Consider the following 26167-nt stretch of genomic DNA (forward strand, 5'->3'; position numbering starts at 1 on the left):
CCACAGTGAACATGAACGAAGAAGCTGACGAGACCGTGTCGGGTGGCCCCGTGAATGGGAAATCTTATTATAATAAACACACGGATGGAAGCGTCGATAAGAGCGTGGTTGTGTGCAAGCTGTGCAACAAGGAATTCACATCGAGCCTCAAGTATCACCTCAACGCTAAACTATTAGCAGCTAGCGTGGACCAGATGACTGGTTTAAGGACCAGGGTAACTAAGTCCACATCTGAAAAAATAACCAATGTTCTGAATGTACTTGAAAGTATTGGTCTACTTAAAAAAAGTTATATAAATTTGGCCAGATGCATGTATTTTATTTCGCAATAGTTGTAGCCTGTCATGAAATCCAATGTAGTATTTTCAAAATCTTTAGAAAGATTATTGATTCATTAAAAGACTAAGTGTAATATGTATACTTAAAATAAGACTTCAAATGTCAAACTGATCAGAAATAACCCTGTACAGATGCTGTGGGACACATTATTGTAAAATTGCATCACATGCCTGAAAAGTTTGTTTTACAAAATGATAACTTGATAAAATGATTTTATTTACAAATCTTCTGGTTAATTAAGCTAGGAACATTGCACACATTGCTTTGCTCTATGAACAGCATTTAACAACTTGGTCTGTTATTAATCTTAAGTCCTGGTGCAAGCCGGGCTGGTTGGTCACATGACCGAGAATCCGGGATCACGGCAGACCAGCGACTCGTTTAAGGAGGTTGCTCTGATCCTGCTGGTTCATGGCCTCGTAGGTGTCGAGTTCCAGGGAGAAGGTGGCGTTGCCGGATGTGATCGTCCGCAGGATGGTGGAGTAGCCCTGTCGACAGACATGCGTGTGTGAATGGTAACCCACGGTGACCAAATCAAAAACAAAGGGCGACCTGTTTCTCACCATCATCTCAGCCAGGGGCACAGTGGCTAGCAGCACCTTGTCGTCGTGGCGACTCTGGATGTCCCGGACGGTCCCTCGCCTCTGGGCCAAGTCCCCCAACACCGTGCCGAGGCGCTCCTCCCCGACGGTCACCTCCAGGGACATGACCGGCTCCAGGACGCGACCTCCTGCCAGCCTCAGCGCCTGCGTCCAGAAGACGACGGAACCGTCTCATCAGTTGATCGACCGGTCGCGATACAGGAAGGAAACGGCTTACCTTCAGCATGCAGCGGGACACGCAAGCAGACACCATGGCAGGAGATGTTCCTGGTTCCACGCTGACCCGTTGGACCAACGTGGCTACGCCCTGTAACGGGTAACCTAGCAACGGACCTGAAGGGGGGGGGGGGGGGGGGAGTGAGCCCCATTTAATAATATTATATTTAATAATAAAAGGTTTGCAAGAGGAAAGGATTCTTGTCTCCAACGATACCTTGAAGGTACGCGCTGTTCACTCCGCTCTGCACGGCTTCCTTGATCTCCGTGGACAGCTGCCCCGCCGACTCCTCGGCGAAAGCCACTTCGCACGAGGCGGCGATGCGGCGAGGTGCGACGGCCAGCTCCACGCTCACGACGTGCCGCCTCTCCCCGACCGTGCGGTCCAGCGTGTCTACGCCACAGTTTTTCAAAAAAGGTCAAATTCGTACCGGAACCCGAGGCGTTGGTGGTTCATTTCCCCCCCCCCCTCCCCTCTTCCCCCCCGCCAGCGGGTACCTGCAGCAGAGGCCTCGTGGAGAATGGACTCCCTGTAGGCCACCTGCAGAGGCCCGAGTTGCGTCTCGACGCCGTACTCCCTTCGGATCCGATCGTGGACGATCTCGATGTGCAGCTCCCCCATCCCGCACAGGACGGTCTGAGGACGGTAGTGGACTTTAGTCGGCTCCCCCGAGGAGGCAAACTCCCGGGCTAATCCCACGGGCGGCCTTACCTGGCCAGAGTCCGGGTCCACCCGGACTTTAAGACTGGGGTCTTCTCTCTGGAGGCAACTCAGTGCATTCTCAAGGTCTTTCGGGGAGGAAACAACGAAATGTGTTAAGTGAGCACTCGGTGGAGCGCGTGGGGCGGAGCTTACGGGGGCGCCGTCGCTGACCGGCCTGTTTGGACATGGTGGGCGGCTCGATGGTGCAGAAGAAGACGGGATCGGGGACCTCCACCCCGGAGAGCACCACGCTGGCGTGCTCCCCTTGCCTCTTCGCGGCCCCGCCGGCGTTGTGGGCTCGCCGGGCCGCGGCTGCCGCCGAGGCCTTGGACGAGACGATGGTGTCCCCCGTGACTGTCTAATGTGGAGAAGAAAAAAAAAAAAAAACACGCTTTTTGATGGGGGAAAATATTCAAAAGGGCACATAGCGAATGTCACGTTTTCCATGATGCTCCACCTGCTTCAGTCCCACGGTCAGGGCGATGTTTCCCGCCGTCATGGAAGGGATCTCCACATGCTGATCGGCAAACGGCACCAGCAGCCTGCTCATCCTCTCACTGCACGAAACGCAAACGGTTTGAACCCGTCGAAACAGGTTGTTTTGGTCCACATTGTTACGCCTGGTGACCAAAGCTACGTACGTGCTGTTCCTGTTGATGTTGTGCACCGCGGTTTGAGGTTTCAGAGTCCCGGAGTAAATCCTGAGGAACACCAGGGGGCCTCGCTGCTTGTCGTGGAGAACCTTGAAGGCCAGAGCGCATAAGTCGTCCTTGTACCACCGCCTGTAGGTTGATGAACAGAACTCAGGGCCTTAAATACTTCATAAATACCAATAAAAGTGTGTTCACCAAAGGACGGATCCAGCATGACTTTAGTCTTTGCTTATTTGTGCACGTCTTGTATCCATCAACCATGCACCCGAATGTTAACCAAAAAAAAACTGCATCGTTGCTCATTTTCCAGAACAATGGCGACAACAAGCGTGCCCCCCCCCCCCTGTGTGCATCACTTATTAGTGTCCCCTGGAAACAAATTCAAGATACAAAGATCCCTGTGGCCGTGGACCTTTACACAAAGTAACAAATGACATTATTTAATCAACATTATAAAAACAGTGTTGGAATTCTGAAAGTCACTTGTTCACTCACACCAGGTCGTGGTGGCGTTCATCGGGGGCGGGCAGGTAGGCGGTGATGGCGTCCAAAAGAGGCTGAACGCCCTTGTTTCTCAAAGAGCTCCCGCAGAGCACCGGGACGCCTTTACGGGTCAGAGTCACCCGCCGTACGGCGTCCTGTAGCTGGGGACACATGAGCACGGCTCGCTGCTGAACTCGGGGGTAACCAGGGGGGGGGGGGGGGGGTTTGCTCTGGTTCAACACGACACTTACTTTGGATGAGGAAACGGCGTCAAAATTGTCACTAAAATCTGTCAGCAACACTTCGGCAAATTCATCATCGAGATCAGCAACCTGTGATGGGAAACGGGATCTTAGACTCATTTATCATCAGCATTTAAACATTTGGAGTACTGTAATACGTGTACCTGCTCAATTAAAGCCGCCCGGGCCTCATTGACCTCCCGCACGAGGTCTGGGTCGTCCGACTGATCGAGCGGTTCGCTTTCAAAGACTTGTCCGTCATCTCTCGTAGAGGTTTGCTTCCACGTCAGCTTCTGGTTGGTTAACAGGTCGACGACACCTGAGAAGTTTCTGCCGCTGCCTACTGGAACCTATGAAACAGAGCATGAGACATCTCCACTACATGGGGGGTTTTTAGGTATTCTCTCTTGGTTCAGCTGGATTTTTTTTAAATATGAAAACGTAAATAATCAGGTAGAATAATAATATTACAGGTAAAGCTACACAGCAGTATATAAGGTAATCATAATTAGCTTTAACAATGGGATGAACCCACACATTTCTCCATAACTAGAATGTATATGATTCTGAAATTAGACATTTTCTTAAATCAATAGGTTCTTAATGGAAATTCTTATGCAATTACCTTTGTATTTTTGGGAAAGAAACATGTTGAATGCTGGACTTTTTACTTGCTGGGGAGAATTTCTTCTCTGTGTGATTTACTACTTCTAAAGTAAAAAAACTACTTCTGCCACCACTGCTTAAAACAAGTTCTGCAAAACATCATAATTGTCATTAAAAAATGTACACTCCATTTTGCTTACCTGCAGGAGGACTGGGTTGGCTTTTAACTTGTGTTTTATGCTCTCAATGGAAAAACTTAAGCTGAAAGAGAAAGTGAAAGACAGATTGCAGAATAATAAAGTAAAGTAAGTAAGTAATTCTAAGTAAAGAATGAATGGCTGAACTGTTTGGTCCCTCACTTTGCTGCAGGCTTATCCATCTTATTCAGAAAGCACACACAGGGAACATGGTGCTTCTCCGCTTGTCTCCACACAGTCAGAGTCTGAGCCTGTCGGTGTCGTCAAAGCAACAGAAAGTGTTCAAAGTGCGGCCAATGACGAAATAGGAGGGGGGGGGGGGGGGGGGGAACAGAAAGCGGTGACCTCACCTCGACACCAGCGGAGGCATCAAACACCGCGACAGCCCCATCGAGGACACGAAGCGCTCGCTCTACCTCAAGAGTGAAGTCGACATGTCCTGTAAACACACACACGCAGTCACACTCGAGCGGCTGCTCCTTCTCGTTAGATGGGGGATATTCTCACAGGGATGTACTTTCTACCTGGGGTGTCTATGAGATTTATTCTATGGGCTTTCCAATCAAATGTGACGGCCGCCGACTGAATGGTGATCCCGCGCTCCCTCTCTTGAGCCATAAAATCGGTGACCGTGTCCCCATCGTCCACATCTGAAAGCAACAAAGTCGAAGAAGTAGGTTAAAGAGACCAAAACAGAACACATCTGCCGTGTCCTCATCTTGTTTTTAAACCATCCTACTACTCGCCTCCTGGTGCTCGTGTATAGCCAGAGTAATAAAGCATCCTTTCTGTGGTCGTTGTCTTGCCTGCATCAATGTGGGCCATGATACCAATGTTTCGGATTCTGCAGAAACGAGTTAACACAGTTTTAAACAACATTTCAGAGAACTGACTGTATATTTTAATTAAATTCAACTCAACTTACTTGGATATATCAGGACTGACCACGGCCTTCAGCGATTTGACATCATCTGGAACAGTAAACAGTAAACGTACAATAATGATGATCTGACTGAATCACTAAGCTGATCTGAACGGACGTATTAATGAACACAACGTACCTGGCAGAAAGCTGTAATGGCGAAACACGTGACAGCTCACTGGACCTCTGCAGCACCGGTGCCCAGCTGTTAATAAATAGCTCCCCTGTAGATTAAAAAAAACACCCTGAGGTCAACGTGATGTTAAGGAAACATATCACCAGCACTTAGCCAGGCCCAGTGTATCTTACCCGAAGCATCCCGCTGAATGCCCGACAGCCTCTGACACCCATCTCTAATGACTGCTTATCTTCAGAGTATCTTCTCCGGATTCTGAGCTTCGGACGAGTCGTTGTGGAGCAACATTATTAACGTAGAGGACAACGTCACACAATAACAACGGACAGAAGACACACCTGTGGCTATAACAGGCGGGTTAGTTTAAAATGTAACACACTAAGCGTTAAAGTGTTTTACAACATAGACAATGTACGGCTTTAAAATACATCCCCGGAAACAACACCGCGTGTCGAAAACACAATCGGTTCCGTTAATACCAAACATTATTGAAATGCTTAATATAAGTATTTAAAGACATAAATCAATTATTTATTTAATTTATATACATTTTAAAAGAACAACGTTTTTATTTAACATGGTTCGATGTGGGTTGAAGTCAAAACTTTTCAAATTATACCGGCCGTCAACCGGTCGCGTCAGAATGACGTACTTCCTCTAAATATCGGCTACGGGGAGAACAACATCGAAACGACCCTAGCCCCAAGTAACGAACCCAGAATATTCTGCATTTTTACCAACTATTACCACCTGGGACGTGTTCACAGCAATACGTAACTACCTAAACACAAAATGGTAAGAAGTCAATTGATTTTATTACATTGTATAACTTTGACACAGGCCTTTTAACTCGTTAGCATGCTGTGCTAGCATTAGCTAAAGTTAACATGTGGCAGGGCGACGCGCTGCTCCCTTACGTTGTTTATGGTGTTAATATCAAAACATGTTTTCCTCTACGTAACAAAACATATGTTCTGCAAACAAAATCGTTGTATGAGCATGAATGTTAGCTTAGTGTACTTGTTAGCCAAGCCCATGGTTTGCTAATTGACTTTCCATATCATGTCAGTATCCAAATATCGCACATTTTCCCTAAGTTTCTCAAAAACTTAAGCGAAATCCATTCGTTGTGTGTCCAACGAACAACCCCAAGCCAAATGTATTCTAGTTACAATCCAATTCAGTTAAAATACAAAATCGAAGAATTGATGAGCTGGAACTAAACTTGGGTGATATTTTGACAATGGAAATGTTCCAGTTTACCACTGTAGGACCCCTGCTTGTAAGAGCAATCCAATACTAACAAGCCAATATCAGACATTACAACGAGAAATTCTTTCTTGTGCAGTTTTCATTACAGTTCATAAAGAAGCTGATATGGGTGTTTGTTTTTTCTTTTTGTAGCCCCAGAACGAGCACATTGAGTTGCACCGCAAGCGGCATGGCTACCGCCTGGACCACCACGAAAGGAAAAGGAAGAAGGAGAGTCGTGAGGTTCATGCGCGGTCCCACAAAGCCAGGAAGCTGATTGGGCTGAAGGCCAAACTGTACCACAAACAGAGACATTCAGAGAAGATCCAGATGAAGAAGACGTGAGTACACACAAGGAATTTGGCCTTTCCCCGGCAAAACAAACCATGGAAAATGCTTCAGTTTAACGGCTAAACAATTCTACCGTGTGTCTTTGCAGCATCAAAATGCACGAACAGAGGAAGACCAAGCAGAAGAACGACGATAAGACCCCAGAGGGAGCAGTGCCAGCCTACCTGTTGGACAGAGAGGGACAGTCCCGCGCTAAGGTGCTATCCAACATGATCAAACAGAAGAGGAAAGAGAAAGCTGTAAGTACCAGATGAAATACACCCGTCAGAATATCGCTTGAAGATTGTGATGGCTGTGTGACAAAATGACACGCCCGATTTCTAATCATCACTTTGTTGTGGTTCCTGAAGGGCAAGTGGGAGGTTCCCCTGCCAAAAGTGCGTGCGCAAGGAGAGATGGAAGTGCTCAAAGTCATCAAAACCGGAAAGAGACAAAAGAAAGCCTGGAAGAGGATGGTCACCAAAGTCACCTTTGTCGGCGACGGCTTCACCCGCAAACCTCCCAAATATGAGCGTTTCATCAGACCCATGGTAAGATTGCGGCATACCTTTTTAATGATACCGACTGCTACGTTTAAAACGTTATACACTTCTCAATACAATACTGATTTTTTTCACATACGTTGAGGCCTAATGTTGTGAAGTACCTAACTCACGAAATGACCTCCTGCTCTTTATTCCACTTCCAGGGTTTGCGCTTTAAGAAAGCTCACGTCACGCATCCTGAGCTGAAGGCCACGTTCTGCCTCCCCATCCTCGGGGTGAAGAAGAACCCCTCCTCCCCCCTCTACACCTCTCTGGGCGTCATCACAAAGGGGACGGTCGTAGAGGTCAACGTCAGCGAGTTGGGCTTGGTTACACAAGGAGGAAAGGTTATCTGGGGTGAGTGCTCCTCTGTGTGTATTCATTGGTTAATACGGATTTAGACGCACTACGCTCACGTGACGATGTTCTAACTTAAATATTTATTTGTCTTTCCAGGTAAATATGCCCAGGTGACAAATAACCCGGAGAATGATGGCTGCATTAATGCGGTCCTGCTGGTGTAAGACTCTGGCCCTTTTACACAGACTGTGCTCATTGACTCAGAGTGTTGAATACGATCAAAAGGCAACGAGCAACTGGCTTCCAATCACAAGGCCGGCAGGAAAATCACTGATGCTGCACAACACATCAAGTTTTGTAACAGAAGATGAAAACGGGGTGATTAGAGTTTAAATGTGATATAAATAAACTTCTTGACACCAGGTAACTTTTGTCCTTTTCTTTTAATTGTAATGTTCTCTATTATAAGTCAAGAGGTGAAGCTCGTTCTTTGCCATTAATAACTGTAGCACAGTTGCTAATATCCTGATGTGGACCAATCTGATTACAAATATCTGAAGCAATACCTGTTCAGTTGTACATTTCATATGAAAGTAAAATGCAGATCGAGCTCCTGGGAAACCGGGCAGCTTCTAACGAGACATAAATCTCATCCGCAGGTCAAAACCAAACTGATCATAGATTTGTGAAACAAAAGCTTGAGTACTAACCTTGGAATTCTGGAATAAAGAGGGTTTTTAAGATTATTGGAAGAATACAAATAGTTAGCACTCTTTTATTTGACGTTAGTTATGAGATAACTATAATATTCCCAATAATGGGGAGAGTAAACGTCCAAGGGGAACTATTATCTACACATTAAAACGATGCATTATTATAGAAAGATTTATATGTATGGATGTTAAGTAAAGAGAATTTCTCTTTTAACATCATCAGAGCCATGTTATAGCAGAGGTACATCTTGTGTGGAAATGAACCACATTAAAAAAATACAGATCATGCAATACTTTAAACTTTGTTGTGTTGAAAACTAACTAATTCCTCCGTGCAGAGGGAGCACAAAGGGCTTCTTTAGGGTTGATAACATAGAACCTGAATTTCAGGATCTACTTTCCTCAGTAAGCAGCTCATCAAGGTGCAGCTTTATGTTTAGATTGTCAACAGTCATGGTGACAGCAAGAAAATGTCATGTTTTATTAGATTTCCATCCACACTAACATTGTTTCACATTCCACTTAAAGCTCCTCCACCTGCAGAGAACTAGAAGCAGTCTTACAGCATAATAACTTTATTTTGTGGTTTTAGAAAATCAATCCATTTCCCTACACCCTCCCACTCACATTTTAAACAAAATATAAGTCCTTTAAAAACATTTTTTTCACACGGTGCATTTGTGGACCCATCATCGAAGCTGGGAGCGGACAAAGAAACTGGCTCTAACATTAAGCTACATTTTAAATCAAAGTGAATGGATACTCAACCATTCAGATATGTAGTATGATTTAAAAGTTTTGTTTTTTAAACTGCACAATTTGAGTCAAAGTCAGCGTTCATCGGACGCCGACATTATGCGTAGTAGTCCAACTTGCTGGATATCGTCTTGCATCCTTTGGAAGAGAACACTCCCTCAGTTTTTGGGAAATACACTAAATCTTTGGCCACCCGTTCTGCTACGTTTTGGTCGGGTGGAATTCCTCTGGCTTTCATCTCGGCCAGGACGCACTGGACGACGTGCCGGTACTCCAGAGGCAGAAAGGGGACAAAAAAGTCCACCAGGTTCCCATCGACCAGACCTGAATGCCACAAACCACCTGTAGGAAGAGATTATCAGACACTTTGGTCGGAGAGGAGTGAATGTGTTTTTTAATCAAATCTAGTTTCTGATGGAAGACACCAAAGAATCCACCAAAAGAAAGAGACATTAGTTTGTCCTTACTTACTTTGCTTGTTGTTGAACACTGATTTAGAGAGCGCTGTTTCCAGGTCTTTTAGCTCAAGCTCTTCTCGATCTCGTCTTGCTTTCCAGAAATCTAACGTGGCCTTTGTAATTTCCTCCCCTCCAGCATTGCTAGGAACAAGTTTAGAACATATTAGGAATTCCCTCTGATTGCAGCAGAACATGATTGTAGTTCCCTATCAGGGAACTCAAGCTGCGTAAAAACGCGGTGGGAATGCCGCTGCGTGACCGCGTCATGAAGCACGTGTGAAATCTAACCAATGGCGAGCTGGTACGTCATAGGCGGGCGACGCCGGGACCAGGGCGCTATAAAGGGACCCGAAGGGCAGGACCATTCATCTCTGTGCCTTCGTCTAGTGCGTGTGAAGTTTTTCCACCTAGTAATGGCTGAGCGGTATTGTCCAGTGTGTCCCCCCGTGCACCCGTTTCATTACGGGCAGTGACTCACACGCCTTGTGTGTTGTCTGCCTGGGCATGGAGCCCTCGCTCAGCTAGCCCTAGCCCCTGCACAGCTAGCCCTCGAGGGGACTCCTGTCTCTCCCCCGTCGAGCTCTCTTCGCTGAGGACAGCTCGATGAGTCGCGCTCCCCGCGGCTCCGGTCCAGCTCGTGCTGAGGCAGAGCGCCGGATGTCTTCATGGGGATCACAAATGGATCTCGCGGAGGATTCCGGGACGGCTGAGGCCTTTTCCCGGCCCTTTACCGCGGGACCCAGGCGCTCGTTTCCGGCGTCGGAGGCACGCTCTGCGGCTTCCTCCACCCCGGACGAGACGCCGCTCTCACGTTCCTCCAGCTCCGAGGAGCTGGACGTGGTGAGCGTAGAGGCAGCGGAGGCTGACGTCGAGGCGCCTCATTCCCCCGCTGCCGCCAAAGAACTGCTGGAGGTCCTCACCCGAGCCGCTGACAGGTTTCATATCAGCTGGCCGGCGGGTAAACAGCAGCCTACTGCTTCCGGTAAGCTGCAAGAGCGGTTTTTGCCTTCCCGCAGAGTTCCTCCGCGCCGGTGCTAGCCGTTCTTCCCAGACGTCCACACTGAGGTGTCGGCGTCCTGGGGTAGGCCGGTGTCCTCCCGCGTGTACAACCCGCGTACGGCATTGTACTCGTCTCTAGCTGAGGCTAAGCGGCATGGCTACGTGAGCATGCCGGACGCAGAGGGGGCCCTGGCGGGCCATGTTTCCCCCGCGGCCGTGTCATTGAGGACACCGGTGCTGCCCACCAAGCCTTCGAGGACTACCTCGGCTCTGGTGGGCAAGGCTTACTCGGCGGCGGAGCAGGAGGCCTCCTGCCTGCATACGATGGCGCTTATCCAGGCATGTCAGGCAGAGCTGCTGGCCGACGTGGCCGAGGGGAAGGAGCTGACTCCGGAGGCAGTTCGTGAGCTGAGGCACACGGCTGACCTCGCGTTGAGGGCCACGAAGGAGACGGCGAAGTCCGTCGGCCGCTCCATGGGAGCCCTTGTGGCTACGGAGCGGCACCTTTGTCTGAGCCACTCTAGCCTCAAGGAGAAGGACAAGGCCTTCCTCCTTGATGCCCCTCGTTCCCCCGGCAACCCTCTTCGGAGGTGCCATTGGGGCCGTTGTGGATAAACTCCACGCGGAGAGGTGGCAGGCAGAGGCGCTCGATTTCTTCCTTCCCCGACGACGCCACGTCCGCGGGGCTGCTCGAGGGCGGAGCTTCCCTGCCAGTACGCTGTTACAGGGTGCGGTGTCTGTAGACCCGAGACTTCCAGAGACCGCCCCCGAGGGGTCGGAGCCCCTGAGAAACTTTTTGGGTAGTGGCGAGCCCGCCCCAATGTATCTCAATGGGTCCTGCACACAATCGACGCAGGCTACGCCATCCAGTTTAGGTGGCGGCCGCCTCGATTTCGGGGCGTTCTACCCACGGTGGTAGACCCCCAGCAGGCTCTGGTGTTGGAACAAGAAGTAAAGACCCTGCTGCGGAAGGGAGCCGTAGAACGAGTTCTCCCCCAGACAGAGAGTTGGGCTATTACAGCCGTTACTTCATTGTTCCAAAGAAGGATAGGGGTTTGCATCCGATACTAGATCTCCGCTGTTTGAACCGCGCTGTTGCGAAGTTGAGCTTCAAGATGCTCACTCTCAAACAGATCGCGGCACAGATCAGGTCCGAGGACTGGTTTGTCACGGTGGATCTTCAGGACGCTTACTTTCATATTCCCTTCCTCCCACGACACAGGTTCGCTTTTGGGGATAAACCTTACCAATACAGGGTTCTTCCGTTCGGCCTAGCCCTCTCACCCCGTACGTTCACCAAATGCATGGATGCTGCTCTGGCGCCATTGCGTCTCCAGGGCATCCAAATTTAGAACTACTTCGACGACTGGTTGATTTTAGCGCCATCTGAGCGGCTGGCGGCCCAACATCGAGATGTTGTGCTTGCCCACATCAACCATCTGGGGCTGAGACTCAACACCAGAAAAAGTGTGCTGTCCCCAGCACGTAGGACCACCTTCCTGGGCGTTATTTGGGATTCGACCAAGATGCGGGCACATCTGTCTCCCGCCCGAGTAGTTTCGATCCTCTCTGCAGTTAAGCAGGCTAGGTTAGGCCAGCCACTCACTGTAAACAGTTTCAGAGACTGCTAGGTCTCCTGGCAGCAGCATCCAATGTGAAATCTTGCGGCCTGTTATACATGAGACTGTTGCAGTGGTGGCTCAGGGCCAAGGGGTTCTCCCCGAGGGGAAACCAGCACCGTCTGATTGAGGTCACTCCGCGCTGCCTGAGGGCCCTGGTCATATGGAGGGACCCTTGGTACTTATCCCAAGGGCCTGTTTTAGGAGCGATCTGTTGTTGGGTGACAGACGCTTCCCTCACGGGCTGGGGTGCGATCATGAGTGGTCACTCAGCCTCGGGGCTGTGGCAGCATCATATCCAGTCCTGGCACATAAACCAGCTGGAGATGTTGGCGGTGTTTCAGGCACTGAAACACTTTCATCCAGCCCTGACGGACCAGCATGTGCTTGTCCGGTCAGACAACACATCGGTAGACCTATTTGCCTCCAGAGAGACATCCCATTGTCCTCTGTGGTTCTCCCTCACGCACCCCGCCCCACTCGGGTTGGATGCTATGGTACAGGCGTGGCCAAGTAGGGTGCGCCTGTACGCTTTTCACCCGGTTGCTCTGCTCCCAGGGGTTCTGGGTCCGTCAGGACGGCGTCAGCCTACTATTGGTAGCCCCGTTCTGGCCGGCCCGAGTATGGTTCGCGGACCTAATGTCGCTCCTCGCAGGTCCCCCGTTGGAGATTCCCATCAGGGCGGACCTGCTGTCTCAGGCGTCGGGGTCCATTATTCACCCCCGCCCGAGCTTTGGAAGCTATGGGCGTGGCCCTTGAGGGGACCCGCTTTTTAAGATCCGCTCTCCCGACCAAGGTCGTGGAGACCATCTTCCACTCCAGAGCCCCCGCCACAAGGAGGGCGTATGCGGTAAATGGTGCCACTTGGTGTGGGGAACGACAGCCGGACCCAGTTAACTGCCCGAACGGTCCAGTACTGGAGTTCCTGCAGTACGTTTCCCCACAGGTTTATCCCCGTCGGCTATCTGGTATCTCGCTTCCTTTGTGGCACCCTGTGTCCCCTGTGTCCCCTGTTCCTGACGTCGGACCAGGCGTAATAATTTAGAAGCCCACAAGTGGGTGGTCGAGGCCATCTCACTTGCGTATGAATTGGCCGGCCAGCCCGCACTTTGGCTGTCCGGGGACCTTGACCCTCACCTGAGCACAGGTGCTCTCGTCTGAGTGTGCGCACTAACTTCACACCACGGTCACTTGCTCATATGGTGAGTGGGTATAGGGTTCCCACAGCGTTTTTACGCAGCTTGAGTTCCCTGAGAGGGAACGTCTCCGGTTACGTATGTAACCTTAGTTACCTGAAGGGAACGAGACTCTGCGTAAACGTTCTGCCATACTCCCGGCTTGCCCGTGGCACTTGATTCGGCCTTTCAGAGATAAATGGTCCTGCCTTTCGGGTCCCTTAATAGCGCCTATGATGTACCAGCTCGCCATTGGTTAGATTTCACACGTGCTTCATGACGCGGTCACGCAGAGGCGTTCCCACAGCGTTTTTACGCAGCGTCTCGTTCCGTTTAGGGAACTAAGGTTACATACGTAACCGGAGACGTTCTGTTGTCACAGAGTGAATCTGAGAAACATTGAAAGTTTCTACATATTGGTGCAATACGTTTCTACATTGAACCCATCACAGATGTTTTCCTTATTTATCGAAAAATGTCTCCTCAATAACCGAACATAATACCACTTTTTTTAAATTTTAGCATGTTCATGCTTATATATTTTGCTGTTTAACCCAAAGAAAACTGCGTCTTGCGTAAGACCTGATAGTTTATGACCTCCAGTTCCCTGGATTGATATCCTCTACGGCAGCGGTCCACAACCTTTTCTGCCTGACGGACCAATTTCATGTTAGACAACATTTCGCAGAGCGGTCGAAATACGATCGGCATGAAAACATACAAACATATAACTTCAACACAGATGGAACTTGGGGCATGAGAATTACGTGACTTGACAAACCCGTATTTTGAGTATGACTCCTCATACTTTCTGTTAAAAAATGTATTTAAGTTTTAGGCTCTTCTTTGGTCTCCTTAGAAACTCTCCAAAGAGGTTTTTGCTCATTTCCAGTAGCTCGTGGGCTTACGTTTTGCAGTAAATATTGCGTAACCGAGACAAGTGTCTTGAAATGTGTCCTAAGGGACAAGCGCATGTAATAGGGAGAGGCTCGGGTCATTTTTCAAGATAAAACATTTTTCAGACAGAAAAGTGAAATGTTATTTATTCTTTCAGATTTTCACCTGAGGAAGATGAAGATGGCTTTCCCATAAGAAACTCCATCTAGCATTTGGTTGTAGTCAAGATACGCCGTTATGCCGTCAATCAAGCCAGGATGCATCTTGTCCATCTCATCAAAGATGAACATGGAGCGTCCACAGTTGGTGACGTTGCCTTTGATCCACTGCTGGAGCTGAGACTGAGGACAAACAGCAGCGTGTTCATATGAAAAGACTAAACACAAAGAATGGCAGTATGTTTTTCACTGAAAGTAACTGAATTCATCATCTTACCTTGTAGGTATCAACTTGAGTCAAATATGGGAAGTGTACTGATGTAAAAAAATGAACAAAGCTGCTCTTCATTCCCTCTTTGTAAATGTTATCAGCAATCAGCTGACTAAAAAAGCTCTTCCCGGTGCCGGTCCATCCGTGCAGAGAGAGCACCAGGGGCTTCTTGCGGTTGTTGTTGTTAATGAATCCGGTCACAGCTTTCAGGATGATGCGTGACGCGATGTGCTGTCCGAACAGTTTCCTTTGCACGTCGAGCTGGAGGCCTGGAGAGGACACAGCAACAAGTCAACGTGGTTCATGGCTGCAAACACCTTTCTCAGCCTCTCCACCAGGAAACTGTGCAGCTGAAGTGGAAACTTGCTTCACCCCAAGGTCCATTTAGTTAATAAGTGACAGCTTAAACAAAAGACACATTAATAACTGTGGATTACTATAAAGAAACTGACAACCCAGTTCATAAATTAGACCAATTAATGAATTGCATTTAAGTGTACAGCAGGATACAGCCAAGATTCTAAAACTATGTAATCAATAAAGAAATGAGAATAGTGTAACACCACTGTAATCAGTAGAATACCAACGCACATTTATGGTTGTATTCAATGTATTGTAACTAACCAAAATGCATGCATGTAACACATGATACTATCACTTGTATGGACTGAGACATTATAAATCCTAGCCACATTGAACTCACCAGGAGAAGTCACATGCTTCCAGGGGCGTGGACACGGCCTTTCACACCTTTGGTTAACAGACCCGATCCGTACCGTACCGCTCAGTGGAAACGCACTAGTGACCTGTACAAATATTTGTAGGCAACCATTGTTCTAGATTTGTTGGTGGAAGCAAGTGACAGTGAGCTACTCTGTGGCCTGTTGATTGCAGAAACCAGTTGATCCACAGATATGACACCTTTTCCTATATTAAATACTTGTGATTTTTACTTTTCAATCCAAGACGTCTTCTGTTTGTCCGGAATTTCTTCATTTTTGAACAAAACACAATTGATACTATTATATAAAATCAAACTCAATTTATATCAAAGTGCTTTGCTGGCAAATGATAATAACTGGAAAGAAGACAAATGCAAACTGTCGGGGGAAATGTACAAGAAGGGTATTTTTATTTTATTTAAATGTCCAGACATTTCAGAACCAAATAATTAAATGATCAAAAGCGTGAATTTTAAAGCTACTTCAATTGTGTGGATTTTGTCAATGTTATATTTGATGGTCTTTTTCTCATAAATGCGTCACATAAAGGCATATTTTTGGAATTGAGAGTTTCGTGTCCAGCTAAAAGTTCTGCACAGTAACCTTAAATAAAGTAGAAACAAAGTAAGTAAATTAACTCCACCGATGGACAGAATGGAAGGAGACGTCAAAACGTGTTACTCCACCATTTCCGTTTTTAAGGGAGAGAAACACCTGAGTGACACGTTCACTTCTGAAGGTAAACAGTCCACGTCGCAGGTGCGCGTCTCTTTACCTTCTCGCGTTAAAAGCCAAACTCTCCGCGAGAGCTGCGCATTCTCACCTGCTGCGTTGAAGACGATCGATTCCGCATCGCAACGTTCACGTATGAAATAGTTGTAGATCTTTTGCCCCACAGTCGCACCGAGCCCGATAAACGCCGACAGAGGATCGAACGCGTGAACCAGCGCGCCGGCTGACAAAAAGACACAAAGCAACAAATGTAAACGGGCCGCGTTCATCGTGGAAATTCCTCGAGTGGTTTTGGTTTTGATGAAACGTAACACCGAGCGACGCCTAGATGGAAAAGTGCCGGTTACGGAAAACGATGTAGCTGCACTGACCCGCCTCTTCATATGTTCATCTCTATTGTTTCAGCGTTGCCAGGCAACCTCTGAATAACGACTGATGTCACCTCGGCAGTCACTTGAATGTTATTGCACCTGTATGCTGACATTTACGGTATTAAACATGTGACCAAAATAAAAGCTATTGTCTCAATAATTCCAGACAAAGGCTATATGTAAACGTGTTAAGGACCTCTCGGACTACTCTTTTACAAAAAATGAAATATATTTACTATGCAAATTATGTGAAGTCCTCCATTTGTAGGATCAAAGCTAATATCGCATGATTTTAAGTCCTATTACAGAAGTTTTCTTCATAATTGTGATTTGAATTCTTTTCCTCTTTGGGTGTTTTTGGTATTCCATTTGGATCTTTATTTCATATTTGTGTGCATTTCTTGCCTCATTATTCTGCTTCGTCCCAGGTGGCTTTTGCTCCTCTGGTCTCTCATCTTTGCTGTGGTCACTCATTCGCCAAACGTTCATTTTTATTGGCAGTTGAAACATTCTTCTTGGTCCCAGGGACGCAGCTTTTTGGCCTCTGACTTTGTGATACTGAGTCCCAAAGTTGTTTTGCAGCACTCTCTGCAATTCCCTCGTGGTTTTTCTATAGCGTTTTAACCACAGAAGGAATTCTTCTCTTGGTGGTGAGCCTCTGCACACTCTGCACACTTATGGAAAATATGGAATTAATAGAGTTCCTTATGCATGAACAACTGGTGCAATTTGACTCTTCGGAGCAAAGGGAGTCAGATGACACCGTTTCAGCGGAAGTTCGATGGAACATAAGTTCAGCGATGTCACAGGAGCAGCGTAAATACGTTGTAATATGTCGCTCAGCAGAACAGGAGTCATGTGACAGTGGTTCAGTGATCCCTTTTCCTCTACAAGCACCAGGAGCTTCTTCGGGTTAATAAGATCGAACGTGAATCTCGGGGTGCACTTTTCTCAGTAAATAGCTCATCAATGTGTAGCTGTTTCTTTAAATTGTCCATGACCTTTGGCTCAAAGGCATCAGAAACTGTGACGGCATGTTTTATTTCTTTTCCATCCACAATAAATATTGTTCTTTCATATTCCACTTAAAGCTCCTCCACTTGCAGGGAAGTATAAGCAGTTGTACAGAATAACAACTTGGTGGTTTTTAAAGCCTGTATGATTTTAGAAACCATTTGCCTACACGTTCCCTCTTCTTTTAGAACAAAATATGCCTGCTTTAAAAAAAATCCCAATTTTTTAAACATATAATAAGAGATCCTTATCCCGAACGAATATAATGATGCCTCACACTGTGGAAACATTACAGCATTGGCTACCAACTTAAACATTAAAAAAATACTTTAACAAGTAAAAAAGAGTTAAAATATCATATGCAAAAAGTGTGCACACGGTGCATTTGTGGAACCATCATTGAAGTTAGAAGCTGACAAAGAAACCGAAACGGCAAACACCGAGCAGATTCCACCCTGATTACGGGCATAAGTACATCATATACCTTTGCTGAATTCAACTAAAATAAGCTCAAACATTGAGTGTTTCCCTTTTGGACACAAAACCCAGGTCCAACCCGACAATTCTGCCACATACCGCCAAATAAGAAATCTGCATCCCAACCAAATATAATAATGCTTCACACCGTTGAAACATTAGCGTCTTGGCTACAAAGCCAACTTATCCGTTTGAAAATGCTAAGTAATAAAAGAGTTAAAATATCATGTGTAAAATTCACCCGAAAATTGTGCACATGGTGCATTTGTGGAACCATCATAGAAACTTACAAAGAAACCGAAACAGCCCACAAGCAGCCGATTCCCTGATTACGGCCATGTGAGTACAACCATTTACCTTTTCAACGGAAAAAAGCTTCTTTTATTCTCAACCAGTAACATGGATACTGATATTTACACACCAGACCAACACTCACACGTGTTCCCCTTCATCCTGGCAGCAAGCATTTTGCAGATTGATCTTGTGGTTACATGAAATTAGCACTTTCTTATGTGCATGCCATGTTTGGAGCAGAGCCCCAAAAACAGACTAGGGTCCAACGTAAAGCTAAATTTGAAATCAAATTAAATGGATGTATCTAGTATAATTTAAATTTTTTTGTTTTTGAAGTGCACAATTTGATTGAAGGCAGCGTCCATTGGACATTATCCGTAGTAGTCCCACTTGTTAGATATCGTCTTGCATCCTTTGGAGGAGAACACTCTCTCAGTTTTTGGGTAGTACACTAAATCTTTGGCCACCCGTTCTGCCACGTTCTGGTTGGGTGGAACTCCTCTGGCTTTCATCTCCGCCAGGACGCACTGGACGACGTGCCGGTACTCCAGAGGCAGAAAGGGGACGAAAAAGTCCACCAGTTCGTCTTTGATCCAATCTGAATCCCACAAACAACCTGTAGAAAGAGATTATCAGACACTTTGGTCGGACAGGAGTCAATGTGTTTTTTTATGAAATCTAGTTTCTGACGGAAGACACCAAAGAATCCAGAAAAAAAAGACCTTTGTTTATCTTGGACCTACTTTTCTTGTTGTTGAACACTGATTCATAGAGCACTGTTTCCAGGCCTCTTAGCTCCAGCTCTTCTCGATCTCGTCCTGCTTTCCAGAAATCTAATGCGGTCTGTGTGATTTCCTCCCCTCCGTCATTGCTAGAAAGAAGATTAGAACATATTAGGACTTGTCTCTGATTGCAGCAGCAAATTATTGTAGTTCTCTATTGTCACAGAATAAAGGAACATTGAAAGTTTTACACAAAAATATTTATTTCACTGCGGTTTTTAGATAATTGAAATGCTTTAAGGCCTTAAACGCCAAACTGTAATTATGCAACTCAAATTTACATATTTTTTCAATACTTTTCTACCGTGAACACACCAGAGATGTTTACGTTATTCGCAAACTGCGAATATATTGACAAAATGTTTCCTCAATATGTGAAAATCATAACACATGTGTTGTCATTTATTTTGATATCTTTATGCATATATACTGTATATTTCACTGTTTAACCGAAAGACACTCAAGAAAACTCAGTTAAAGACTTCCAGCTTTCTACCTTCTTGAATTATTGTTTTTATTTAAGTACTTGCTTAAATAAAAAATACTAAAGAAAATATCGATATTTTCTTTAGTATAAATTAAAATGTTTCTTTCAGATTTTCACCTGATGAAGATGAAGATGGCTTTCCGATAAGAAACTCCATCCAGCTTTTGGTTGTAATCAAGGTACGGTTTTATGCTGTCAATCAAGCCACGTTGCATCTTGTCCATCTCATCAAAGATGAACATGGAGCGTCCACAGTTGGTGACGTTGCCTTTGATCCACTGCTGGAGCTGAGACTGAGGACAAACAGCAGCGTATTCATGTAAAAAGACTAAACACAAGAAGGTCAGTGTGTTTTTAGCTGAAAGTAACTGGATTCATCATCTTACCTTGTAGGTATCAACATGAGTCAAATATGGGAAGTGGAGTTGAGATGTAAAAACATGAACAAAGTTGCTGTGCATTCCCTCTTTGTAAATGTTATCAGCAATCAGCTGACTATAAAAGCTCTTCCCGGTGCCGGTCGGTCCGTGCAGAGAGAGCACCAGGGGCTTCTTGGGGTTGTTGTTGTTAATGAATCCGGTCACAGCTTTCAGGATGATGCGTGACGCGATGTGCTGTCCGAACAGTTTGCTTTGCACGTCGACCTGGAGGCCTGGAGAGGACACAGCAACAAGTCAACATGGTTCATGGCTGCAAACACCTTTCTCACCCTCTCCACCAGGAAACTGTGCAGCTGAAGTGGAAACTTGCTTTCACCTCACGGTCCATTTAGTTAATAAGTGACAATTAAACAAAAACCTCATGAATAATTTATACTATTATGTCAAATCAAACTCAATTTATATCAAAGTGCTTTGTAGGTGAATGATAATAACTGGAAATAAGACAAAACCAAAACCCTTCAACTGCTGGGGGAAATGCACAAGAAGTGGGTATTTCATTTCATTTAAATGTCCAGTTACAACTGAATTATCAAAAGCGTCAATTTTAAAGCAAATTTATTTGTATGTTGATTTTGTTGCCAATCGTCTATTTAATCGTCTTTTTCTCATAAATAAGTCAAGACATATGTTTTAATTGAGTTTCATGACCAGCTATAAGTCGGCACATTAATGACGGAAATAGCCTTTATTTCAGACGGTAGTGTCGGCCTACCTGAGCAATAAAAGGCTGCATCTATGGGCGCCGTTTGTAAAATGTCGCACATTCTAAAATCCTGCGTAATTTTGGAACATTTAGCATTATCAAATGATAAAAAAGCATGACAATATTCATGTCACAAACATTTAGAGAGAAATTCATGTAAATACATGCAATAACTTTTCCAAGGCAGTAACACAAAATGTTTCATGTAAATGTTAAATGTTATATATAGGTGTAGCCCTGGCACAAAATTCACTCAGACATCAGGATGTAACTAGTTTTCTAAAAAACCAAGTTAGAAGTGTGCATAAATATAGTACAAAAGATACAGGTGAATAAAAGCTATTCCAATAACAGCCTTATTTTTACAGTTTCAAGGTTGTCGTTTATGTAAATGAGTATAGTTTGTGTGTTATGTACATGATTCAGCTCGTTTATTTACCCTAACAGTCTAACTTGGTGGCAGTAGTCAATCTTTGTTTTGTTCGTGTTTAATTGGTTAGTGCTGACAGTGCAGCCAACCCGACTCCGTTCTCAGGAAAAGGGGTGGGACTTCGGCGTATACGGTCAGGTTCAGTGTATCGGAGTAAGAGAGAAGAGAGTCATCACCGTTATGTAAAGTTGTAATGGTTTAAGCAAAAACCCTATTCATAACTTGGTGGCTGACGACCAGTTAGCCTATGGTTTTGGATTGTGGTGACCTGCACGAGGTAAATATGATGTGGTTGTGTATTGTTTGCTATACTGTGACTAAATGTTGTAGTGTAAACAAGTTATGATGCTAATCGCGATTATCCATTAGCATAAGCACAATACAGGTTAGCTCGGCTTTCATACTGTTAACTTTGCTGTGAATTCAGTTGAGACAAGTGTTGCTAGATCGACATGACGTAGCAGATGGATGTGTGTTTAGCTGATTCAGGAGACGGACATTTAAGACGAGGATCGGAAAAACTCCTGTGGACCACTAAGGAGAACGGTTTCCCGCGTCTGCGCTTCCGGTTGTAGACTGTTTGCTGCTGTTTCTTTTTTTTCTCCCGGGCTCTGCCTGCCGTCCATCGCCCGGATTCCGCTCATCTTCTCCTTTGCATGGGGTATGGGAGACGTGAGAACTGACTAACTTGCACGTGCTATTTTTGTTTATTGCTTGTGTGAACAAGTGAAGCGGCCATTACGTTTTAGGTCTCAACGCTCCCAAGCATCGACTCGGCCCTGCAACGAGGGTTTTGTGTGTCATGGGTGTGAGAAAGTGGGGGGCATATTGTATTGATCTTCAAGTGTAATAAATGCCAAACTGTTTTGCCAAATTGTAAATGCCTTTGAAGTGTGTTTGCCATGTTGAGTTTAATAGTGTTCGGGTAAAAGCTGGTTAAAAGGTAAAAGTGGTAATATACCATTAAAACATATGATAAAGGGTTTTAATAAGAATCATTAACCCTTTGTTTTATTGCTTAAATTCTATTGGAGGCACCGCCAGTTATATTAGTTTACAAAATAAGGGACCTATAATTATAAGACAAATTGTATAAGACCATTTGCTTCTGCTTTAAAATCCTCACCTGAAACGACGTGGCTGTTTTTTTGGAAAGCTCACGCAACGTCATACGTTATTCAAAAGTAGACGTAGAACCGTCAACACTCTCACATTTACGATTTCACGGAGAAAAACGCCCATAGGGACACGTTCACTCCGTCTGGACTTCACTTTGAACGTAAACAATGAACTTTGCAGGTGTGCGTCTCTTTATCCTCTCACATTAAAACAAAACATCAAGCTGCACATTCTCACCTTTTGCATTGACGACGATCATTTCCGGATCGCAACATTCCTCTGTGAAATATTTGCAGAAGATTCCGAAGGGATCAAACGCGTGAACCAGCACGCCGGCCGACAGAAAAACATGCAGCAACAAATGTAAACGTGCCGCGTTCATCGTGGAAACAAGATAATTCCTGCAGTGGTTTTGGTTTAATAAAACGACCACAACACTGAGTGACTCCTAGAATGAAAAGTGGCAGATTGTTTTTTTCAGAACCGCATAAACCGGTAACAGACGGAATGTAGCTGCACAGAGCCGCCTCCTCATAAGTTCATCTCTATTGTTTCAGCGTTGCAGGCAACCTCTGAATAATGACGTCATCATGTTAACACTGCGCTCAACTCAGCAGGCAGTTGCAGAATGTTAGAGCACCTGTATGCGGAAATTTACGGTATTAAACATGTAACCGAAATAAGTTATTTTCGTTAAAAATTATTGTACAAAACATGAAATAATTTTACCTCACAAATTAAGAGATTAAGTAAAAGTCCTTTATCAAAAAGATGGTATCCCACGACCATAAGTCTTATTAAAGCTCTTTTCTCAATGATTCCAAACAATGTTTTCAGAATATCTGTGACTTCTCTTATGCTGAAATATTCATTTTGGGGTGTTTTTCCTGTGCTGATGTGAGAGTTTTGGGACAGAAGATGTCTCATGTGTGAAGCCCTCTGAGGCAAATTTGTAATTTGCGATTTTGGGTTATACAAAATAAAAATAATTGAAATGATTTGTGGTGCCAATGGGTGTTATTCTGATTATTCAATTCTGATTCTGGGTTTTGGAGCAATAAAAAGCTGTTATGGCCAAAACAGATAGATAGGTAGGTAGTAGTTCCAGAGAGTACCAAAATTGTTACTGCATCGCGGACAGATAAAGTTAGTGTGGGAATTTTTCAACTTTCAATATACGTTGTAATATGTGATTTGAATTATTTTCCTCTTTGGGTGTTTTTGGTATTACATTTGGATCCGTATTGTGTAGTTGTGTGTGTCTTGCCTCATTATTCTGCTTTTTTATACAAGCGCTTACAAGAGGGACAAAGTTCACTCTTCTTGACGCGTCCCCCCGTCAAGCAGCTCCGTACGTTGTTATTTCTACTTCCGGTGTGGGCGGAGCGAGACGTGAGCTCCTAGTTACCCGGATGTACCTATGAGAGAGCGCTTCATACTGAGCCAAAGCAGCGCTTTCTTTTTTACTAAATGTTCAACAAAATGTGATATCTATTATTCTCTTGCCAAATATTAATAAAGTGATTGCTGTTCAATTTCATATTAAAACAGAATTTGAATTTCTTTTTGTCTGTGATGGCTTTGATGCTGAATTGAAGAATGCACGTGTACATAAACTGTCCATCAAGCAAACCGTTATGCAGCTCTGTCAATCTAAGCAGATATATGCGACTTTTAAAGTAAAACAAAAAAAAAAAACATATCCTCAATATTATTTCACAGCAAATGTTTTTAAAAACCGCTGCGAGACAAACATTTTCCTCATTTAGACCATATTTCAAGCCTGTTAAGTTAATCGGCTTTTTGATACTGAGAATATTCGCGTAGTCTTCTCATCCACCTGAAATCAAATAAGCATATTTACCATAGCACATTTTATTGAACACTACACACGTGTACACACACGCACAAACTCCTTTAAAGGAATGAAGGTGCAATACATGCCGCCGCGCTTGTCGTGTCCAGAAAACCAATATTTCTGCTGTTTAAAAAAAAAGAGACTATTTCCTCCAAACCATAAAACTTTGTCGGAGGTTGAGCTGTTTGGTGAAATGCGACGCAGCGCACAGTCCCTCCCTCACGCCGAAGCTTTTTTCAAGTCCTCGGGCAGCACCCTGCCTTTCTTCCTCGCCCGGTCCTTCTTCTTCTCCGCCTTGGCGTGCTTCTGCTTCTGGAGGTTCTTGCGCCGCTTGTCCTGGCGATGCTGCATCTTCTCCACGACGTTCTCGCTGCGCGCGTTCCACTGCGTCTTCCGCTGCTCGCGGCCCTTCTCCTTCTTCCTCAGCGAGGAGCGCAGCATGACCTCGTCGTCCTTGATCTTCAGGCCCTCGGCCTTGTAGAGCACGTTGGTCCACTTCATCTTCTCCTCCATCTCGCGGGCCTTCCCCTCGTCCTTCTCCCGCAGCTGCTCCAGCTTGGCCTTGCGGGCCTCGACGCGGCCGAGCAGCTGCTTGTAGTTCTTCCCCGTCAGCGGCGTTAACTGGCCCTTCGTGCTCTGCTTCTTCATCTTCTTCTTCTGCATTTTGTCTACGTAGCCCTCCTCCACGGTCTCCACCTTGTTGAACACGATGGCGGTTTCGTTTCTCTTGCTGGCGGCCGGGGCGGGCTTCGCTTCCGGCTTTATCTCCGCCTGCTGCTGTCGGGCGCTTTCTTCTGCCAATTTCTTCAGCAGAAACTCTTTCTTCTTCTTCTTCCTGCGCTCGCGCTCCTGCTTTCGCTTTCCTCGCTTTGCCTGGACTTCCTCTGATAACGCATCCTTTGGAGCGCTCTAAAAACAAAGAAAAAAAAGACAACTTTGAGACTTTTTAAAATTCACTAATGCAGTTGTCCAAAATGTAAATAAAAACATGCTTTCATGTTCATATTTAACTGTAATGGTATTATCGTAATGTGAGGACTTGTGCTTTGTCTGAGAAGAAGTTGTATTGGTAAATCCCTGATAATAAATGGTCCAAACTGATGCAAAACATTGCAAACTTAAAACAAAGCATACATGTGCAAGTAAATACCAACTGCTGGTTTAAACAATAAGTAATAGTGAATACAATGGCACTAACAGGGATCAGAATTAAACTCTGTCTGCAGCATCTTTAAAAAGCTGCTTACCTGTCCTCTGGACTCTTCGATCTTCTCGTGAAGTCTCCTGCGTAGTATATCTAGCGTGGAAAAGGTGGACTCTAAAAACAGAACAAAAACCATGAATGAACTGTTATTCTAATAAACCACCGGGGATGCACGGAGTAACGCACACACTTCCTGTACCTTTGGGCGCCTGCGTTGCAGATCCATTCGTGCTGGGAGCTTTGGACCCATTGGGCTTGGCTGTGGCCGGACGGTTCTGTGCCGCGGCTGAGGGGGGCGGCCCGGGCCGGGACTTCACATTGGAGCCATTTTCTTTGGAATGTTTCTTCTTACCCTTTTTCTTCGGAGGAGGAGGACCGATACTAGATTTGCCCTTGAAGTGAGCTGCACACAGTTAAAAGACATGAATTAATAATCAGACATATTGTTACCTATTTTTTGACTGCATAATGACATTCGAGTTAAGACCCTGGAAACTTAAAACATCTGGATGCATAAACAACAAAAAAGGCTGCATTTATATAGTGAGAAGCTCTGATACGTCACGTCACACAAAACTATATTTAAAAAATATGAGCAATTTTTAATCAATTAGATAAAAATGCCTGAAAACGGGCGATATTATTTTCTTGCCCTTTCCTGATTCTAAAGATTACTTTGAACAACAATCTATGAAATATTCCCTCTGCACATGTACTGTATGTCTGTGTATTAATAAACAGTCACTATAGATACACCGGGGGGGGGGGTAAATGAGCCGAATCGGCGAGCTAACGTTACCAAACGGTCTCTTCTTCGGCTCGCGGTCCGGTTGAGATAAAACTTTACTCGCGAACTTCTGAAAGTATGAATCCCTGGAGACGAGATCCATGTCGACCCGAGAGCAGCGGAAAAAAGGCCCTCAGCGCAGGAGCTCACCGACGAACCCCCGAAAAAAAACA

General features: G+C 45.4%; 5 protein-coding genes across 5 annotated transcripts; 1 reads left to right on the forward strand and 4 right to left on the reverse strand.

The window, feature by feature from the left end:
* Nucleotides 1-252: 252 nt before the first annotated feature.
* gfm2 (GTP dependent ribosome recycling factor mitochondrial 2) lies at nt 253-5502 on the reverse strand. The gene is made up of 20 exons (XM_037484848.2): nt 5273-5502; nt 5103-5187; nt 4967-5012; nt 4788-4885; nt 4566-4691; nt 4392-4480; nt 4204-4292; nt 4045-4105; nt 3403-3588; nt 3248-3328; nt 3009-3157; nt 2502-2642; nt 2318-2417; nt 2032-2218; nt 1870-1946; nt 1656-1794; nt 1375-1551; nt 1159-1274; nt 903-1085; nt 253-827 (listed from the first exon to the last, which is right to left on the reverse strand). Exons 1-20 carry the CDS (start codon nt 5312-5314, stop codon nt 699-701), a joined length of 2301 nt encoding a protein of 766 aa, XP_037340745.2. The 5' UTR covers nt 5315-5502; the 3' UTR covers nt 253-698.
* A 237-nt stretch (nt 5503-5739) lies between these two features.
* On the forward strand, nt 5740-7952 carry nsa2 (NSA2 ribosome biogenesis homolog (S. cerevisiae)). Its single transcript, XM_037484853.2, has 6 exons — nt 5740-5894; nt 6504-6691; nt 6790-6940; nt 7052-7231; nt 7390-7582; nt 7682-7952. The coding sequence occupies exons 1-6, from the start codon at nt 5892-5894 to the stop codon at nt 7747-7749; spliced, it is 783 nt and encodes a 260-aa protein (XP_037340750.2). The 5' UTR covers nt 5740-5891; the 3' UTR covers nt 7750-7952.
* A 71-nt stretch (nt 7953-8023) lies between these two features.
* Nucleotides 8024-16146, reverse strand: LOC134102900 (torsin-1A-like). The gene is made up of 6 exons (XM_062559011.1): nt 16117-16146; nt 15275-15377; nt 14578-14840; nt 14308-14483; nt 9466-9593; nt 8024-9336 (listed from the first exon to the last, which is right to left on the reverse strand). The coding sequence occupies exons 1-6, from the start codon at nt 16144-16146 to the stop codon at nt 9092-9094; spliced, it is 945 nt and encodes a 314-aa protein (XP_062414995.1). The 3' UTR covers nt 8024-9091.
* A 1171-nt stretch (nt 16147-17317) lies between these two features.
* LOC119226667 (torsin-1A-like) lies at nt 17318-22796 on the reverse strand. The gene is made up of 5 exons (XM_037484851.2): nt 22383-22796; nt 19837-20102; nt 19568-19743; nt 18925-19052; nt 17318-18797 (listed from the first exon to the last, which is right to left on the reverse strand). Exons 1-5 carry the CDS (start codon nt 22525-22527, stop codon nt 18553-18555), a joined length of 960 nt encoding a protein of 319 aa, XP_037340748.2. The 5' UTR covers nt 22528-22796; the 3' UTR covers nt 17318-18552.
* Nucleotides 22797-23857: 1061 nt separating this feature from the next.
* surf6 (surfeit 6) lies at nt 23858-26148 on the reverse strand. The gene is made up of 4 exons (XM_037484975.2): nt 26007-26148; nt 25407-25610; nt 25251-25321; nt 23858-24912 (listed from the first exon to the last, which is right to left on the reverse strand). Exons 1-4 carry the CDS (start codon nt 26095-26097, stop codon nt 24223-24225), a joined length of 1056 nt encoding a protein of 351 aa, XP_037340872.2. The 5' UTR covers nt 26098-26148; the 3' UTR covers nt 23858-24222.
* Nucleotides 26149-26167: the final 19 nt, after the last annotated feature.

This window comes from Pungitius pungitius, chromosome 18 (genome assembly GCF_949316345.1).
Source record: "Pungitius pungitius chromosome 18, fPunPun2.1, whole genome shotgun sequence".
NCBI lineage: Eukaryota > Metazoa > Chordata > Actinopteri > Perciformes > Gasterosteidae > Pungitius > Pungitius pungitius.

Coding starts and splice junctions, on each gene's coding strand:
- surf6 (XM_037484975.2), bottom strand. CDS start 26,097: ATGGATCTCGTCTCCAGGGATTCATACTTTCAGAAGTTCGCGAGTAAA. Junction 25,611..26,006: donor GCCGAAGAAGAGACCGTTTG/GTAACGTTAGCT, acceptor AACTGTGTGCAG/CTCACTTCAAGGGCAAATCT. Junction 25,322..25,406: donor TGCAACGCAGGCGCCCAAAG/GTACAGGAAGTG, acceptor TTCTGTTTTTAG/AGTCCACCTTTTCCACGCTA.
- nsa2 (XM_037484853.2), top strand. Junction 7,232..7,389: donor AGCGTTTCATCAGACCCATG/GTAAGATTGCGG, acceptor TTCCACTTCCAG/GGTTTGCGCTTTAAGAAAGC. Junction 7,583..7,681: donor AGGAGGAAAGGTTATCTGGG/GTGAGTGCTCCT, acceptor TTGTCTTTCCAG/GTAAATATGCCCAGGTGACA.
- LOC119226667 (XM_037484851.2), bottom strand. CDS start 22,527: ATGAACGCGGCACGTTTACATTTGTTGCTGCATGTTTTTCTGTCGGCC. Junction 20,103..22,382: donor GATCGTCGTCAATGCAAAAG/GTGAGAATGTGC, acceptor TGTCCTCTCCAG/GCCTCCAGGTCGACGTGCAA. Junction 19,053..19,567: donor GCCATCTTCATCTTCATCAG/GTGAAAATCTGA, acceptor TCTTCTTTCTAG/CAATGACGGAGGGGAGGAAA.
- gfm2 (XM_037484848.2), bottom strand. CDS start 5,314: ATGGGTGTCAGAGGCTGTCGGGCATTCAGCGGGATGCTTCGG. Junction 2,643..3,008: donor GAACGCCACCACGACCTGGT/GTGAGTGAACAA, acceptor ATCAACCTACAG/GCGGTGGTACAAGGACGACT. Junction 2,219..2,317: donor TGACCGTGGGACTGAAGCAG/GTGGAGCATCAT, acceptor TCTCCACATTAG/ACAGTCACGGGGGACACCAT.
- LOC134102900 (XM_062559011.1), bottom strand. CDS start 16,146: ATGCGGAATCGATCGTCTTCAACGCAGCAG. Junction 15,378..16,116: donor GATCGTCTTCAACGCAGCAG/GTGAGAATGCGC, acceptor ATATTTGTACAG/GTCACTAGTGCGTTTCCACT. Junction 9,594..14,307: donor GCCATCTTCATCTTCCTCAG/GTGAAAATCTGA, acceptor ACTTGTTCCTAG/CAATGCTGGAGGGGAGGAAA.